General features: G+C 28.6%; 1 protein-coding gene and 1 long non-coding RNA gene across 3 annotated transcripts; one reads left to right on the top strand and one right to left on the bottom strand.

Annotated features, from left to right (window-relative positions):
- The first annotated feature begins 874 nt into the window (after positions 1-874).
- On the top strand, positions 875-3599 carry LOC136774785 (uncharacterized). Its single transcript, XR_010822852.1, has 3 exons — positions 875-1232; positions 1575-1721; positions 1794-3599. It is a non-coding gene; the product is annotated as an uncharacterized lncRNA (long non-coding RNA).
- Positions 3336-9115, bottom strand: LOC136774784 (uncharacterized). 2 transcript variants are annotated; one of them, XM_066729248.1, is made up of 10 exons: positions 8755-9115; positions 6385-6614; positions 5797-6065; positions 5419-5595; positions 4980-5090; positions 4727-4837; positions 4542-4604; positions 4231-4451; positions 3996-4155; positions 3602-3924 (listed from the first exon to the last, which is right to left on the bottom strand). In XM_066729248.1, the coding sequence occupies exons 7-10, from the start codon at positions 4582-4584 to the stop codon at positions 3785-3787; spliced, it is 564 nt and encodes a 187-aa protein (XP_066585345.1). In that variant the 5' UTR covers positions 4585-4604; positions 4727-4837; positions 4980-5090; positions 5419-5595; positions 5797-6065; positions 6385-6614; positions 8755-9115; the 3' UTR covers positions 3602-3784. The 2 variants fall into 2 exon arrangements, 1 of the variants encoding a protein (XP_066585345.1); XR_010822851.1 differs by lacking the exons at positions 6385-6614; positions 8755-9115 and adding an exon at positions 3336-3467 and having other exon boundaries at positions 3775-4451; positions 5797-6056.
- Positions 9116-16575: the final 7460 nt, after the last annotated feature.

Raw genomic sequence — 16575 nt, 5'->3', positions numbered from 1 at the left:
AGAAAGATATACGAAAATAACATTAATTTGTTAACAGACGAAATTAATAAAAGTATTATACATATACCCTACATTATTATTACAATATCCTTCTTAAATTTAAATATATGACTTCCAGATAATTTGTTTCCTATATATATATATATATATATATATATATTTGACATTAAAGCCTAATTCCTGTCATCGTACAGGCTATGGAATCCATAATACAACTCATTTCAATAATAGCTTACTTTCCTTATTGGAAATACTAGACTATATGAGTGCAAAGGAAAAACTCTGTATCTGTCTCCTGTAATTGGAGTTGGATTCAATAGTACTCCCTCGTAGACCTGCTAAACCCCACCAAGCCTGGAGCCACCGAGTTAGTCGCAAAGGAATATTAATAATTAAACGTTGAGTCCTAATATCGGCCCTCAACGCTTACCTTCATGCAATAAACAGTGTAACAAAGTTCAAGCCTGGCATGCACAGCAGTGTCAATTTTTAAGTTAGGAGTAGTGGAATTGAGTTGAAGTTCCCGTTTGGACCTCCTGACAGTTTTCCCGATTTCCTGTCTACCCTCCTTCCTTCCTTCTTATTACATCAAATCCAGTTTCAGGGTCCACTTACATGGATATTTAAACCTGATCGAGTCCTTCCTTGGATCTTCCAAAAAGCGTCCTGTCTCGATGACGGGTGAAAATGGTGTGTCTGCGCCAAACCTGCCTCTCGCCCAGGCGGTCGTAGCAGGATAGGTACTAGATTGTGTCCGACAACTTTTGTGGAAACGAGTCGTCTATCTATAAAAATAGTGAAAATGGTCGAAATTTAGTAACACTTTAGCTATAGTGTAGTATCGTTTATAATATAGTGTAGGTGTGAGGTACAATCTTCGAAAACTATAGAAGTTTTTATTATCTAAAGATAAAAAGATAACGTCAACACTCAAATTTGATTATAATTATAGTATTGCGGGATAAAATTAATTAAAATATAATTTGAAACTATTTCAGATAAGTAAAAATATTTTAAATGTTTGGTTGTATACTAAAATAGTAAATATCTGCTTGTGAAAATATTTGTTCTATAATGTTTCAGGTATTGTAATGATGACAATTGTATAAGTAGAGAAGATAATTAGCTTCCAAAGGATTTAATTAATAAAGTCTACATATTTATTAATAATAGTGATGGAAAATAGTATGCACAAGTTGATTTATACGTTACACTACTGGTGTGGATAATAGGTTAGTATGTAATATAAATCACAGCATAAGGGAATTCAATATTCCCTGCAAGGGACACTCTTTACAAACTTTGCCAAAGTGCAGTGTTTTCAATTTCCATTGTATGCATTCTTCCCTGAACAAATAATTATTCATTTGTGTGACTTTCATCAATGGTACGATCCATGAGTGGATAATCACATGATAAAGGCGCACAAATTTTGTATATTTTAACATAGCATTCATGATGAGCAATATGTACCACATTGCAGTATTTATAATTATAAAAGTTTTGATGACACTGCGAATAAATTTTCTTACTTTTGAGCTTATCAGTTCATACATGTTCTTTTTGTTTTCCAGATATTAAAATGAACAGTTGCAACCAAATTTTCATTCATTTACCTCTTTGTCTATGCTGATGAAATTTAAATTTGTATATAATGATTTTATAATAATATTATTAAGCAAAATTAGCTTGTTTAAAACGAAATCTAAAACTCCAGATAAGTAAAAATCTTTCAACAATTTGATATGCTTAGTTTTAGCTTGTGAATATATATTTCCTATGCAATGTTTCAGGTATTCGATACTCCTTAAAAAGCACGCTCTGACAACTTTGTGAAAGTGATGTCCTTTCAATTTCAGTTATATACATTCTTTTCAAGATCTTGCCTAATTAATTGTTCATCGGTGTGACTTTCATCGATGAGATGATCCATGCATGGATAACCAAATAATAAAAGAATTCTTACTTTTCATCACTCCAGTGCGCACAAATTTGGGTTTCCCATACCACAACAGAGATGTGTGTACCACGTTGCAGTATTTGTAAATTTAATAGTTTTCTTGACTGCGTGTGCAAATACATTTCTCTTACTCTTTAGTTTATCTGTTCATACATGCGTGTAAATGTTTTATTTGTTTTCCAGTTACTTTATTGAATAATAGCAAACGAATTTTCATGGATACCCAGCAAACACAGATATATTGCAGTTTTATTACTACAATATACCGAAATATAACACGCAATATAACAAATACGTTACATGTAACATACTAGTTAGTTGTAATTTCCCACTCAAGGAATATTCTATTTATATAACATCAATAAAATGCGTTATGATAACGTTATATATTTATTATATGCATAACATATAACTGCAATATAAATTTTTTCATATGTTTATATAATAGCTATAATAGCCTAGTCGGAGAATGGAGGTAGTAATTATGTGGATGATTCTACAAAAAAAAAATCTGTATCATTTTTAATCTAGCTTCTAATTAGAATGTTATTAAAAATTAAACATTTTCTCAGCTTCTTATATAAAATAAATTAAGTAATCTTTAATCTGTAATAATATTTGAATTAGAAGATATGTAAAAATGTTACAGAAATGCATGTTTTCTAAGAATCAACCACAAGTTACCTGAAATTATGGGAAAAAATTAAAAATAATGAACATTTTTATTTGTATTATAAAAATATAATATCATTTAATACTTATAATATTGTGAATACTACATGTTATTTGAGAATTAGCACAGTTATGCGCGGTTTATTGATCTCTACATAGATATACTTTGCAATCAAATTGTTAAATATATAGGTGTGTAGTAAAATAAATAAATTTCTTGTTTCTGTTAACCAATTATCAAACAAAATATGTTATTCTTGAGAGAAAAAAGTAATCAAAATAACAGATCACTGACAACTAGTAATCTTAACGTAATACATAAATCAGCTGTCTATTTGCAGTATAAGTTACATATTCACAAAATGCAGCGAGTAAAGTTCGTTTAACTACATAAAATTTATTTAATTTAACAGTAAATAAAATATATTTTAAGTGTGTAACGAATCGAGAAAGTAATAAAACTAAAAGATATAATATTTTTGTTTGAAAAAATGTGTCACTGTAGTTTTAAATCCATATTACTTTCATTGAAAATTAAAACCGTTCATTAGGATTTGATAAATATTTAGGGTGTAAAGAAAATGATAATAAAGGAATAAAATCTATCTGATATAAATTAACCATAATCAACTCACGTATATAAATATATAAAGTTAGAATTACTTAAACAAACATCTTCGGTAATAACTGCATTGAAACTATGCGTTGCCGTCTGTAGCTTGATGATGCAAAAGTTACGGTGATAATGATGGACAAAAAATATAAGCTTAAGATTTCAGTGTTTCTGTTATCACACTCATATTAAATCTACAAGAGCTTATGACTCATTGGTTCCCTTAAAAATAATGAGATATATTCATACAAATTAACATGCATTAGTTTTGCATATACAGGGTGTTTCGCATAAGACGCCCCAGACCATAGAAACCAAGAGGGACGTATCTCTTTAACTATAAGAGATATTTAATAATTGCTAAGGACCTTTGGAAAGCAAATAACAAAAGCTTTCGAAAGGGTCGTATGCAAAAATTGAATATCCCTTATAGTTAAAAAGAAACGTCTCTTTTTGTTTCTATGCTCTAGGGCGTCTTACGCGAAACACCCTATATATCTTTTAGTAAACAGTGATATATTTATAGTACCAAATAACGTTCAGTTATTTATATTATCCGACCCTTCATTGTTTTTTGCATCGTGTCGGATTTTTCTTTGTTTACCGAAACGTATCCATTCAGCTACTGTATTATCGAAATCTGCTTCTGTTAGAGTTTTGTAACGTGAAATAGTTTCTTCTGAAAATCAAAAAAAAAATCAATTGTTTCAAAATAAATAACATATCTTTTGTTCTTGGAATTTATAATACTTCGCATAATTGTAATCAAGTTTAGATCCATAATCCGAAAATTGTTACGAATTCCCTTCCATGAACAATTTATACAGCAGTTATCAGTAAAAACTTTTTTCAGTGTTCTGTGAATATTATCTCTTGGATTATTTCCTCCAACTTTAAGAAATAGCCTTTTCTGTAAAAGCTAACCATAGTAAATACGTGTTATCGAAATCATTATATTAGTATGACAATGGAAAACTAAATTTACTAATTGTGCTTTGGCTTCCTCTGAATTATGAATTAAATTCTCAAATTCCTTAATTTTGTTGGTGTTACTCAGTGGTAAGTACTCTGCGATGAGTGAATTGTCATCAACAAAAGAATCATTAGAACTTTTCGTACTTTCTTCTAACTTTGATAACCGCTGTTTTATATCTTGTAATGTCAGATTACAAGTAGCTTGTGCACGTAGTATTTGCTTCAAGTATTCTGAAAATGAATAAAGTACTTTAATGTAAAATGTACGAAAAGTGAAGTACATTTTTTAATCTTTAAATGCCAAACGTGGATTTTACTCACGTTTTATGTTATTATTCTCTTCAAATTCATCAGATATAATCATTACTGGAGTGTCTTCTGAAACTTTTTTTTTAATAATACATGTTATTTAAAGTGGTTACTTTATATTAAACTGCAAATGTAATAGTTATAAAGAAAGTGTATACCGCGAATTTTGAAATTTTCAACCTTTTACTTTTATTTACCTTGTGGGATATTTTGCTGCAAATTATCACTTAGGCTGTTACCATATATGAGACTAGAGCTTGATGATAATGAAGTAATACTAGAATCCCTATTTGATTCAACCCTACTTCCTGTAAAAGCAATGAAGAAATTTTATTTCTTACACAATGATATGTTTTATAAGAATTAATAAATGGTGAATAAATATATTATTGTAAATAAATCTGAAAAAATATATATGAAGTGCAAAATTTGTCATTACGTTTTATTTACCTGGTGGGATATTTTGCTGCAAATTTTTACTTAAATTATTTTCACGTACGAAAGTAGGACATTTTGGTAAAGGAGTGATACTACAACTCCTATTTGATTCAGTCGTGTTTTCTGTACAAACATTGAAAAAATTGTACTTTAATACAGTTGTATGTATTATAAGAATTAATAAAATGATACACAAACATATTAATCCAATTTCAAAAATTGCATACTTAAAAAAAAGGCTAAATTAAGAAAGAGAAAAGTAAATTTTTTACAATCATTTGATAAGTGTCGCACTACTTTTTCTTTCTTTCTTTACTCAAGTTAAATAGACGTTAGGTTTTTTTAATCTTTGTTAAACTATTTGATAAAAATAAATTTGTATTGTTACTTCAGCGGTTACTATTAACTCCACTGCACATACATATATGTATATACTATATTATATACCTACTTTTTAACTTTGATCTTTTGCTTGAGGACACAAAAATGTCGTATTCATCTTCTTCATCCTCTTCACTACTAAAACGGTTGGTAGATATACGTTGCCTCTTACCTCGTCCTAAGTTTTCTTCATCAGTTGTTTCATAGTTAGCGTTTGCCGCACTTCTTCTTGCTGTTTCTAGAGATGCTGTAACATAATCATGATTTAAGTTTTTATGCTAAATATTAAAGTTAATACAAAAGAATATTTTAGCTATGAATACAATCATTAATATAAATAAATACACAAATATATATATATATATATATATATATATATATAAGGGAAAGATTAGGGTAATTTAGAATTTATAAGAATTCAAAAAGATATATATATATATTTACTTACAACAGTATTTTAGAATTTCTATTTTATGTTTTGTCCATGTTGCATAATCGGGTTCTGAGCAATTTGCTATTAATGTGGCGCTATTTTAAGTTCGAGGGGGCCATAAACATAGAGTATTTTTGCCATTTTCAGTAATCCAATTAATTGGTATTTCAGAATAGGTACAATCAGATATAAATTTTACAACAGCATATTTTTTTCCTTGTTCGCCCATTGTATTCTCCATTATTGTGCGTATATTTATATAATAGTAATCTCAGTATAACATGCTGAAATAATAAATACCAAATTAATTTACACTTGGCGAATTATCAATATTATCAACACATGATAAATTATTTTCTATCACAAAACATGTATAATATTTCTTATACATTATAATATATGTTGAACGTTAAGAAGTGCTGAGAAAGTGTTTAAAAAGTATTCCATTATGTTTACCAGATAATATAATTAATAATGCTACGTATGATTTAATTTGAATAAGAGTAAAGTTATACTGATAGTTAAAATAGAAACCTTGCAAAAAAAAAATATAAAAATATCATAATTGAATTGTTATTGTAAAAGAGAATGTAGTATACTCACCTATAATATTTTGAAATTGAGCAGAAGCAAATTGCCTATTCCAAATACATATATATCATAAAAGGTGAGAAAAAGTATTTTAATCATTACTCTTGTAAATACGAAATATATTTACTTATCAGAATGTAAAAGTGGTATCGTAACATAAGACTCTTCAACTACATCAAGTAATTTAATTTTTAAATATTTATATTTTATTCTTGTTGCAGGAATTGTTATAATATCAAAAGCTGTAACAGATGAAATTAAATAAATTCCAAGCATTTGTGACAGACATGGTTCTGTAAAGAAAGACTTAGGATGTAGAAAACATTTTGCATGAAAAAATAACATGTCACAGTCCTCTAATATATCTAAAATAAAAATTACAGAACCATCATCAAGCAAAGCACAGGAGTCTGCTTCATTTTTTGCAATTTGAAAGTTTTTAAATTGTAAACTGTAAATTTTGTCACATTTCATTCTTTCAATATAAGGATATTTTATTGTGGGTAATGGTTCAATTAGGAGTTGTGAGTACTCAAATATACGGTTCGAAATTTCTTCTAAAGACTTTCCAGAATTATGTAATTTATATTTCATCTTTTGCATATGGTTCTCAAATTTAAAACAACTGATATTATCTAAACAGCCAAAAGTTTTAACGTCATGTACAAGATGTATAAGATTATGCACGTTATATGAAACAAATTCATTACCAAAAATATTTCCATAATTTGAGACAAACCATAGTAATAATGACTGAGCATAATCGATCAGAGTTGCAGATAATTGCAAATCAGATAATATTCTTATAGCGATACTAAGAGAAAGAAAATGTTTATAACAAATTGAGGACATCACTGGTTTCAGTATTACTATACCAGTATATAATAAGAACTGACGAAATTCCGTAGCTTTCCATCTCTCAAATTCACACAAATCTCTTGGTTTTCTGGCAAATTCTACTGAAATATAGATTTTAGTTGCTTTTAAATAATGTGATACTTTATTTCTATTTTCTGATGTTAATCTTATATGTTTGCTTCCTTTAACCCAGAATTGTATCATGCGTTTCACAACTCCTAAGCACACAAGGTGCATATAATCTAAAGGAATTTGAGATACCATTCCAATAGACAGTTGTTCGAGCAATGAATCACCCGTGTGATGTTCTATTTGAGTACGATTTCTAAAAGTATCATCTGTACGTAAAGGATTGTTAATTTCTAGAAAGCTAACTCTATTATTTATAAAATCTCCTTCTTGCGTGCATTTAGGACAGGAAAAGTATCCTGTATGACCTTTTATATAAATAATCATTGATCTAGCTGGTGCATCAAACATTAAAGCATTTATGGAGACTTTATATTTAATATTATAAACAATTATCCCATTTTGAGAAAGTGTAATAAACTCATTAACAAAATCTGTGATAAAGGCATTAGCATCATTTGGTTTGAACTTACCATAGAATATACCAACTATAAAAGGGGAAGTATATATATCTAATCCTTCTAAAGATGCCAGTATAGGCCAAAATTGACTTCCAGTACTTTTATACACTGGCGATCCATCTATACATATATTTAATTTGAGATCAACTGTTTTTATATAATTTATATAAGTTTTTATTGACCGGGTCAAATTATATACCAATCCAAAATGACTGTAATGTCCATTACCCACAGATTTAATATTTTTAAATGCACATCTTGGTGTACGCAGTAAAACTCTGACATCACCCGGCAAGCTATCATGTCCATGATTTTGTAAAATTTTAAGTAATTTAGTACCAGTTGTATGTGGAATATTACATTCAATAATTAACTTTCTTAACTCTGTTTCTAAACTAGTTACCTCATTAGAATTGTCAAAGACGTTTGCTGTGTTATCAGTTGTTAAATTTACATTATCATAATAGCTACTGCTATGTAAATTATATTCATTGATACTTAGAGTGTCTAATTCAAAATCTGACAAGTTATGAGCAGACTCGTATACTGTACACTGAGATGATAAATGGTTATTCTTATACGTAATAGTGCTATTAAAAATTGATCTGGACTCTTCTACTGTAAGCTTTGACTCTTTACTTAATGTAGTTGACTGACTTAATAAATTTTTATAATCACTATTAATTATCTGGTTAATTTCACAATTTATTAGTTGATTTTTTCGTCTTTTTGATAAATATTTAATATGTTTAGGCATTATGTATAGCAGACAGTATTCTAAAAAAGAAAACTAGATTTAATATTAGCAAACATATATATCATTCTGCAAAGTTTTAATAGAATAAAATATTTAAATTTTAGCTCGACGAAGTAAGACATAGTGTAACTATAACCTACAAATATAACTTTGTATAGACTAAATATAAAAACATACTTATTATGTAGTACAATCCTGTTAAACTTCAATATAAATAATCAATCTGGACACTGATGCAGGGCAGGTTCAAAAATAAAGATGCTTTCCAATTACATTGCTATATTGACAAAAGCCGGCTCAATTTTCCTAATCGTCTAGCTATAACATATTACACCAAAAAGATGTATAAAATTATATAATAAACTGTGCGGAAAATTGGACAATATTCGCAGATAATTATAGAATTAATTATATAAAACACACGTATAAACTTCAATTGCAATAATCTATATCGCACATGGCAAACGAATGGGCTTCGACCCACTTAGACCATGCTTTCGACCACTTTTGACTATTCCTCTGGAGGGAAGTGAGGGAAGCTATTAGCTACTGCGCATAGAAAAATGATTGAAATGTGTGCGCAGTAGCGTTGATAGCGTCTCCGTGAACGCGCCCATAGTGTTCACTGTGTTCAGGCACCTTCGGCCGTAAGGTAGCTGTGTTATGATTGGTCAATTCAATCCATTTGACCAATCATAGTATGTCTTTTGCAAAACGCTAAATTAGCGCTAAGGTGCATGCTTGAACACCACTATGAGTGTGATGCCTTCTAGACTTCATATGTAATTATATTTATACTGATCGGTTTAAAAATGTTTTAAGCCTGTTTCGTTCATAATGCAAATTAATAATAATTTATAATTTTTGATTATTACTATATAAATATAAAATCTTATACTTGAATAAAATCTTTATATTTTATCGTTATATTACTATGATGTTGTTGCTACATCTTTATAACTATTGAATTACTTTTTAATATAATACTAATGAATTACGGTTATATAACTCAGGCAAAATGAGTTATATAGCTAAAACAAAAATAATATAAAACAATCGGTATATTATGCGTTATTCATACGTTATATAATATTTATATTCTGTGTTTGCTGGGTACCTTTTATTTAAGAAAATTTTTTTGAAAATTCAAGAAGAAAGTACTAATTGTTTAATTTTCCATAACAGGATCTCTCTTACAGGATAATTAAAAAATTAATAATTTTTTTTTATATTTTGTCATCTCTATGAATTAATTGTTAGTATTTATATAAATGTTTTATCCTGCAAAAGTATAGATTGTGTCGAGCAAATGTTATTTTGATAAAAATTAAAATCTCCTTTTTCCCTAGGAAGAATATATTTCAGTAAAATGATTTGTGAAATGAAATAGTCAAAAATATATACCACACATTCAGAGTTAGGAATATTCCTTAGACTCATGTTAATTACATCAATTAATGGAATGTTTAAATGAGGTATTTAAACTGGGCAAATAATACTTTATTTAATAACCAGTGTAGAAAAAACTTTCATACATTTTCGATAATGTGAAATACTTTTACTTTGCGTGTTCAATTTGTAAAAAGTATTTCACCTAGTAAAACTCAAGTAAACAGGTTCTTGAAATAATGTCACATCCATTAATAAAAGCATAGGGCATGGAAATTTTCGCATTTTTCATTTGTTCTCTGCAGTCACTAACAAAGATTTCCTATTGCTGACTATTGTTGTGGTTCAATCGCTGATTCACGACAAACTTGAAATTCTTTTGTATAATAAGGTTTATTGATTTTTGATTTACAATGTTTCTTCTTTATACAAGTTGATAACCAGAGCTATGAGCTAGATAATTATAGTTTTAAGAGACAAAGGATTGCCTGGATAAAATTAAGAGATAAGAGGACTGAAGGTCCTAGGAGACTCGACTTATTCCTTCTAGCTTTTGACTTGAACTGATTTTTGGGGCTGCACGTTTGGGGCTCTTACCCTCAAAGTGCAGCGTCAAACATTACCTTATATGGTAACATTTGCGGGTCCCAATGGTCAAATGCGTCATTGTTCTAGAACATTCGACTGCCGTCGAAGTGCATTTGCCACGTGTCGGGACTTAGCCTTGGCGACAGTGTGAACGAGCTGCGTCTGGCGCTTCGTATTACACTCAGGAATTTGTCGCTATTAGGAGTATTTCTCCTTTACAATGAGGCTATTGGTATTTTAGTATAACTATGATAAATTTAGATTTATTAATTATGTCTTCAAATGAAAATAATATTAATTATATTAATTATATAATGCTTATTGTAGCAATGAGTTATGTATGTTTATTCTATGTACATAACACTATGCTAAATAGCTGAAAAGTGAAACAATCTTCAAGTCCTGAATTAAAACATTGAATATATTAATGAATGAATAAGTTTTATTTTTTAAATATTAATTTAAAGCGAAAATATATTTTAGTAAATGTGTAAGTTTAAATAAAATTAATGTTTATTGAATTTAATTATTTGTATATTTATAACTCATGCTTCCAATTTGTATTCAGGAAAATTTCTGTTTTATCAAATTAAAATACCTGTTAATATCTATCTATAACCTTTTGCATAATCGGAGCCCCGCAGTATTACATCCTTTTATTAATTATGACTGTAAAAGCTGCAGCTGAAAATAGAGACTATTTCGTGTTCACCTGATGTGTAACCTAGAGAGCTCAAGGTGTAGGAAACGTCTCTCTCTCTCATTTAAGAAACTCAGGATATCCAGCGTCCTATTGATATTTTCAGGAGAGTTTTCCAGGATGTTTTCTGTGCTCTTGCACTGTCTAGAATGTTTCTTACTCATGTTATATTTTTAAGATCTAATTAATAAAACTAAAATGTAGACTTGTCAAAAAAACCAATTAATTGACTGTTTAATTCGTATTTAATAATATATCTATAATATGGTTTATTTGTCTCGGGTTAATTTCGACACTATTAATTAAAAAACACAACTGAGTTTCTCTGTAATAAAAAGTTTTTCTGATTTATTATCTTACAAATTTTCACAATATTTACAAAGCCTTACCTGTAATAAAAAGAAACGACATTTAATGCTATTAATTTAATGTCGAGTCTTAACCAAAAGCAGTAATTATTTATTAATTATTTTATACTTTAACACATGACTTTACTAGTAGCACATGTTCAAAAGGAAACGATAAACTTCTCTCTCTTTCTAATCGTGTAAGTTGCTACCTACTATATCGACGCACCGCCGGGCGCGGTAATTACAAAATAAGGAAAAGATTTTCCTTACATATCATTAAAATTTCTATGCATGTAAACACAATACTGAATACTATATATATGTAAATCAAATTATATCTGACTGAATTTAATATAAAATAATAATTCAAGCTTTTACAATAATAATACAAATTGAATGAATAATATTTGTCAAACTTATTGCATTATACGATTTAATATGCTATGACATAGTAATACATTTTACAATTTAATTGGAATAGTTACTTCTTCATATTATATTCAAATAATTGAAGAAATATGATGGAATTTTCATACATTTTGTGATGAATGATCCAATACGTTATAATAATCTATGAGCGCAATTACAGGTTAATAATAGTATGTGTGTTCTACCATATTTTATCAATTTTATACCATATATTTATTAAAGATATTTGTTTAAATTAAAAAAATATTTAATTTAGAAATTGATTTATTATTAACCATAAGTGCTTCTGACGTCTTTATTTTAATGGCATTTAAACAATTGCATAATAATTATGGTGACAAAGTATATATACGTATAATATATTCCAAACGATCTAAAAATTGAAATTATAAATTTTTTCCAGTGAACAGTTTTTCATCACTATGAATTTCAAATTCTAACATGTTCCTCACATTTTTATTCAATTACTAATAATTTTATAATGTATATAGTAATTAAATGGTTACAATCTGTCTTAATGTGAATAATTTATTGTATATTGAAGCTCAATGAGAGAAAATAGGAAAGACACAAACGTTCATTTTTTAGTAAAATATTAAAAAGAACCTGATTTTGTTTAGATATATACATATATATGTATAATTATAATGATAAAAGCTACAATACTTTTCTTCCATATTGCTAATATTATTGACGAAGTTAAATAAGAATTCACTTTACGTATGAATTGTTTAGATTGCTTGCAATTATAAATAAGAATGCAGCTCTATTTTAAGTATGTATATACAATTGAAAAACATTTGAAAGTAATTTCTTATTGTTAATAAAAATTGCCTGTTGCTAAATTCTTTCCCCATCGATACGTTAGGGCTTTGTATATACATATATGTGTGCGTAAATTTGTAGCATCTCTGCCATAAAATGTAGCGGCAGAGTAAAAAATGTGGAAGGGGGAAAAGGATATATACAGACTCTACCTTTCTCGCTCTTAGCCACGATAATACTCTTCTTTCTCCGTATATTCTATTGAATCTTGTCACAACAAGCAATTCGGTTCAACTAATCGCACTGACAAAAGTAGTGGATTCATACTAATTTATAAAACTGTGTATTATTTGCATGAAAAAATTACAATTAAAGTCGCTTAAAAATGCCTAAAGTATCTAATCCGTATAAATCCATGCAAACTATTTATTCCGATGGATACAAATATTTTATAAGTCAAAGAAGAACTAACAGAAATGGAAATACAGAGACGTAAGTATTAATTGAAAAACTAATTGAGATTATAATATCACAAAATCTTATGTTGCATGCATTAATATAATATTGTATTATTTGTAAATTAAGATACTTGAAATGTAATGAAACGAATTGCATGGATACCGCCAAATTTGTTAATAGCAAAGATCCCAGCAAACCATTACATTACTGTTACATAACACGGGAAGAGCAATAAGAGAACAATGTTATATTTCAAAGTTACATTACATATACATATATGTGATATACTCCAAAAGCACTGAAAGAGAACGAAAGTTATATTTCTTTGTTACATATATGATCTGTATTTTTTCCATAACAATATAATATAGCGCAGTTGTAATTGATGATACGTTATATATACATTGCCATTTTAATGTTAATGTAATATAATAAGTGTTAGACAATTGATACATAACTGTCTAGGGAAATTAAGTTTGAAACTAAAAATCAGTTGAACGACTGCAATATTAGAGATCCATAAATAAAAAATGTAACAAGTAACAAAGGATATATCTTCCAGTAGTATATTGCTTGTAGATAGTGGAAATACAGCATTAATGTGAAATAATACTGAATATAATAATTTCTAATGATGAGAACATAATCAAGTCTGATTAAAAGCTATTTATATGTTTAAGTATTAATATCTGATTGCATGGACATTGAACTTTTCAACTGTTTTCAACGCATGATAATTTTGGCCACCTGTTTGGATGGTTTATCATAAGGCTGATGATTTTGCTATTATTCATAGGGAAGAATAACATTATTGTAGCCAATCAGTATGTTGCATTGTAGTATTGAATTTATTAGGTTATTTATAATCGACATTCGTGCATGTTAAAGTGATAAATAATAAAAGTCTTCATTATTTCTAGATCGGATCGCATGCTTATGGTCAACTATTTAACTTCCTACGATTGTACTAAACCTTCTGACTTACTACGCTGTTTTTTAGGATTGATGATAGCAGCCAAGTATATATTATAGTAGATATAGTACAGAGTTTCTTCCCATTACTTTTTCTGATTGGTGAGTACTTATCTTAATAATGATGTTATTTTAAGAGAAATTTACTATTAAGATTTTAAGGCTAATCTATTATAATCTTTTTTTTCAAGTTAAAGCATTAACAATGGAAACTTTTAGACAGTGTTTGCTTTATATAAGTTGTTGAAAATTTCAGAAGTAATTATATGAAAATAATTCATTTTGACATGTTGCGTAAAGATTTTTTAGACATATCCCAACGTAGGAAACGTAGTATTGTTTTATCTAAATGTAGTGAAATAAGATCAAATGGATATGAAAAGGTTAACAAAAATTTTAAAGATAATATGCAGATTGACAGTTCTCATGTAGAATTGGGCCATTCGCATATTAATAATAATAATTTAAATGCAGTTTTAAATGTTTCTGAAGAAGAGTATGATATTCGTGATAATTATGATCTTCAAGGATTTTCATCTGATAATACTAACTGCGATTTCCAGAGTTCATGTGAGGAAACTGATATTAATGAAAACAATTATAATACCCAGTACTCATTGCAAGATGACTTACGGTCCTGGGTAATTAAACACAATGTTAGTCAGAGCTGTGTGAATGGTTTGTTGAAAATTCTTGTCAAGAATAATTTGAAAGTTCCCAATGACAGCAGAAGTTTGATGGAAACTCCACGTAATACCTTTTTAAATATAGTCACAATGAATGTTGGAAAATATGTTCATTTTGGATTTGAAAATAGTTTGAAGTTATCAATTAAAGAGCACTATTCAGAAGTATTGCTCCCATCAACTTTGAAAATAGATATTAATATCGATGGTTTACCTATTGCCAAAAGTTCAGGGAGTCAGTTTTGGCCAATATTGGGAGCAATAGTTGCAGATTTTTATACTAAACCATTTGTTATAAGTATATTTCATGCAAACAGTAAACTGAAAGATGTTGATATTTTTTTAAAACCATTCGTTGACGAGGCTAAACTTATTCTTTCTAATGGTTTGATTTATAATAAAGCTATTATTAACATTAAAATAAATGCTGTAATATGCGATGCTCCTGCTAAGTCACTTGTTTGTGGTATAAAAGGTCATAATGGTTACTTTAGCTGCACCAAATGTATACAAGAAGGAGAGTTTATTGGAAAAAAAGTAGTATTTCTAGAAGAAAAATCCCCACTAAGAACTGATCATTCGTTTAGAAGTAGACAGCAAGAAGAGCATCACATTGAAAAATATATAAATCAGCCAACTCTTTTAGAATCTTTAAATATTGATATGATTGCAGATATTCCTTTAGATTGCATGCATCTTATTTATCTCGGTGTCAACAAAAGAATGCTTCGTTTTTGGATTAGAGGTCCAATGAACATACGTTTCAATCTGGATTCTTTAGATAAAGCTCAACAGCATATTAGGAAACTTAAAGTGTTTATATGTAAAGAGTTTGCACGTCGGCCAAGAGATTTAATAGAATTCGAATGGTGGAAAGCGACTGAACATAAACTTTTCCTGTTATTCACGGGTATAGTCATATTGAAAAATGTGCTACCTGAAAAACTTTTTGTACATTTTACTTGTTTGTGTGTTGCTATAAGAATCTTGGCAGATAAGCAGTATAAACACTTGGTTGATTATGCTCAATCTCTGATTCAATATTTTGTTAAACAATATCGCTGTTATTATGGTGATGAACATTTATCACATAATGTGCATAATTTGCTACACGTTTGTGAAGATGTTAAACGATTTGGTACAATCGAATCCTATTCTGCTTTTAAATTTGAAAACCATATGTACAAAATTAAGAAATGCTTGAAAACTTCTAGAATGCCTTTAGAGCAAATTTTTAATAGAATTATCGAAGAGCGAAATGTGATTGAAAATTCAACAAAAAAGAAGTATGTACATTATCCAATAATTCACTATAATTATGATAAAACCACAATAAAAAGAGTAGAATTTGATGGATACACGTTATCATCCCAAATTCCTGATAACTGTTGCAGTCTTTTAAATGGCACGATTGTTACAGTGCACGCTATTTTTCAAAATAATAATACAGTGTATTTTAGAGTCAAACAGCATAGCCCCATGAAGCCTTATTTCACTTCACCTTGCGACTCAACGCTCGTAGGAATTTATATGTTGTCGGATGATACAAATATACCATTTATACTTATAAAAGCTGAACAAATTTTGCGAAAGTGTTTAAAAATCGATAGTGTATTTTCCAATGATAATTCGAGTGTGATTATTACGTTATTACATTAAG

The sequence above is a fragment of the Prorops nasuta genome, unplaced genomic scaffold, assembly GCF_024137725.1.
Source record: "Prorops nasuta isolate Cenicafe-Biocafe unplaced genomic scaffold, Cenicafe_Pnas_1.2 PNAS00007, whole genome shotgun sequence".
Taxonomy (NCBI): domain Eukaryota; kingdom Metazoa; phylum Arthropoda; class Insecta; order Hymenoptera; family Bethylidae; genus Prorops; species Prorops nasuta.
This window is presented reverse-complemented; position numbering and strand designations above follow the sequence as displayed.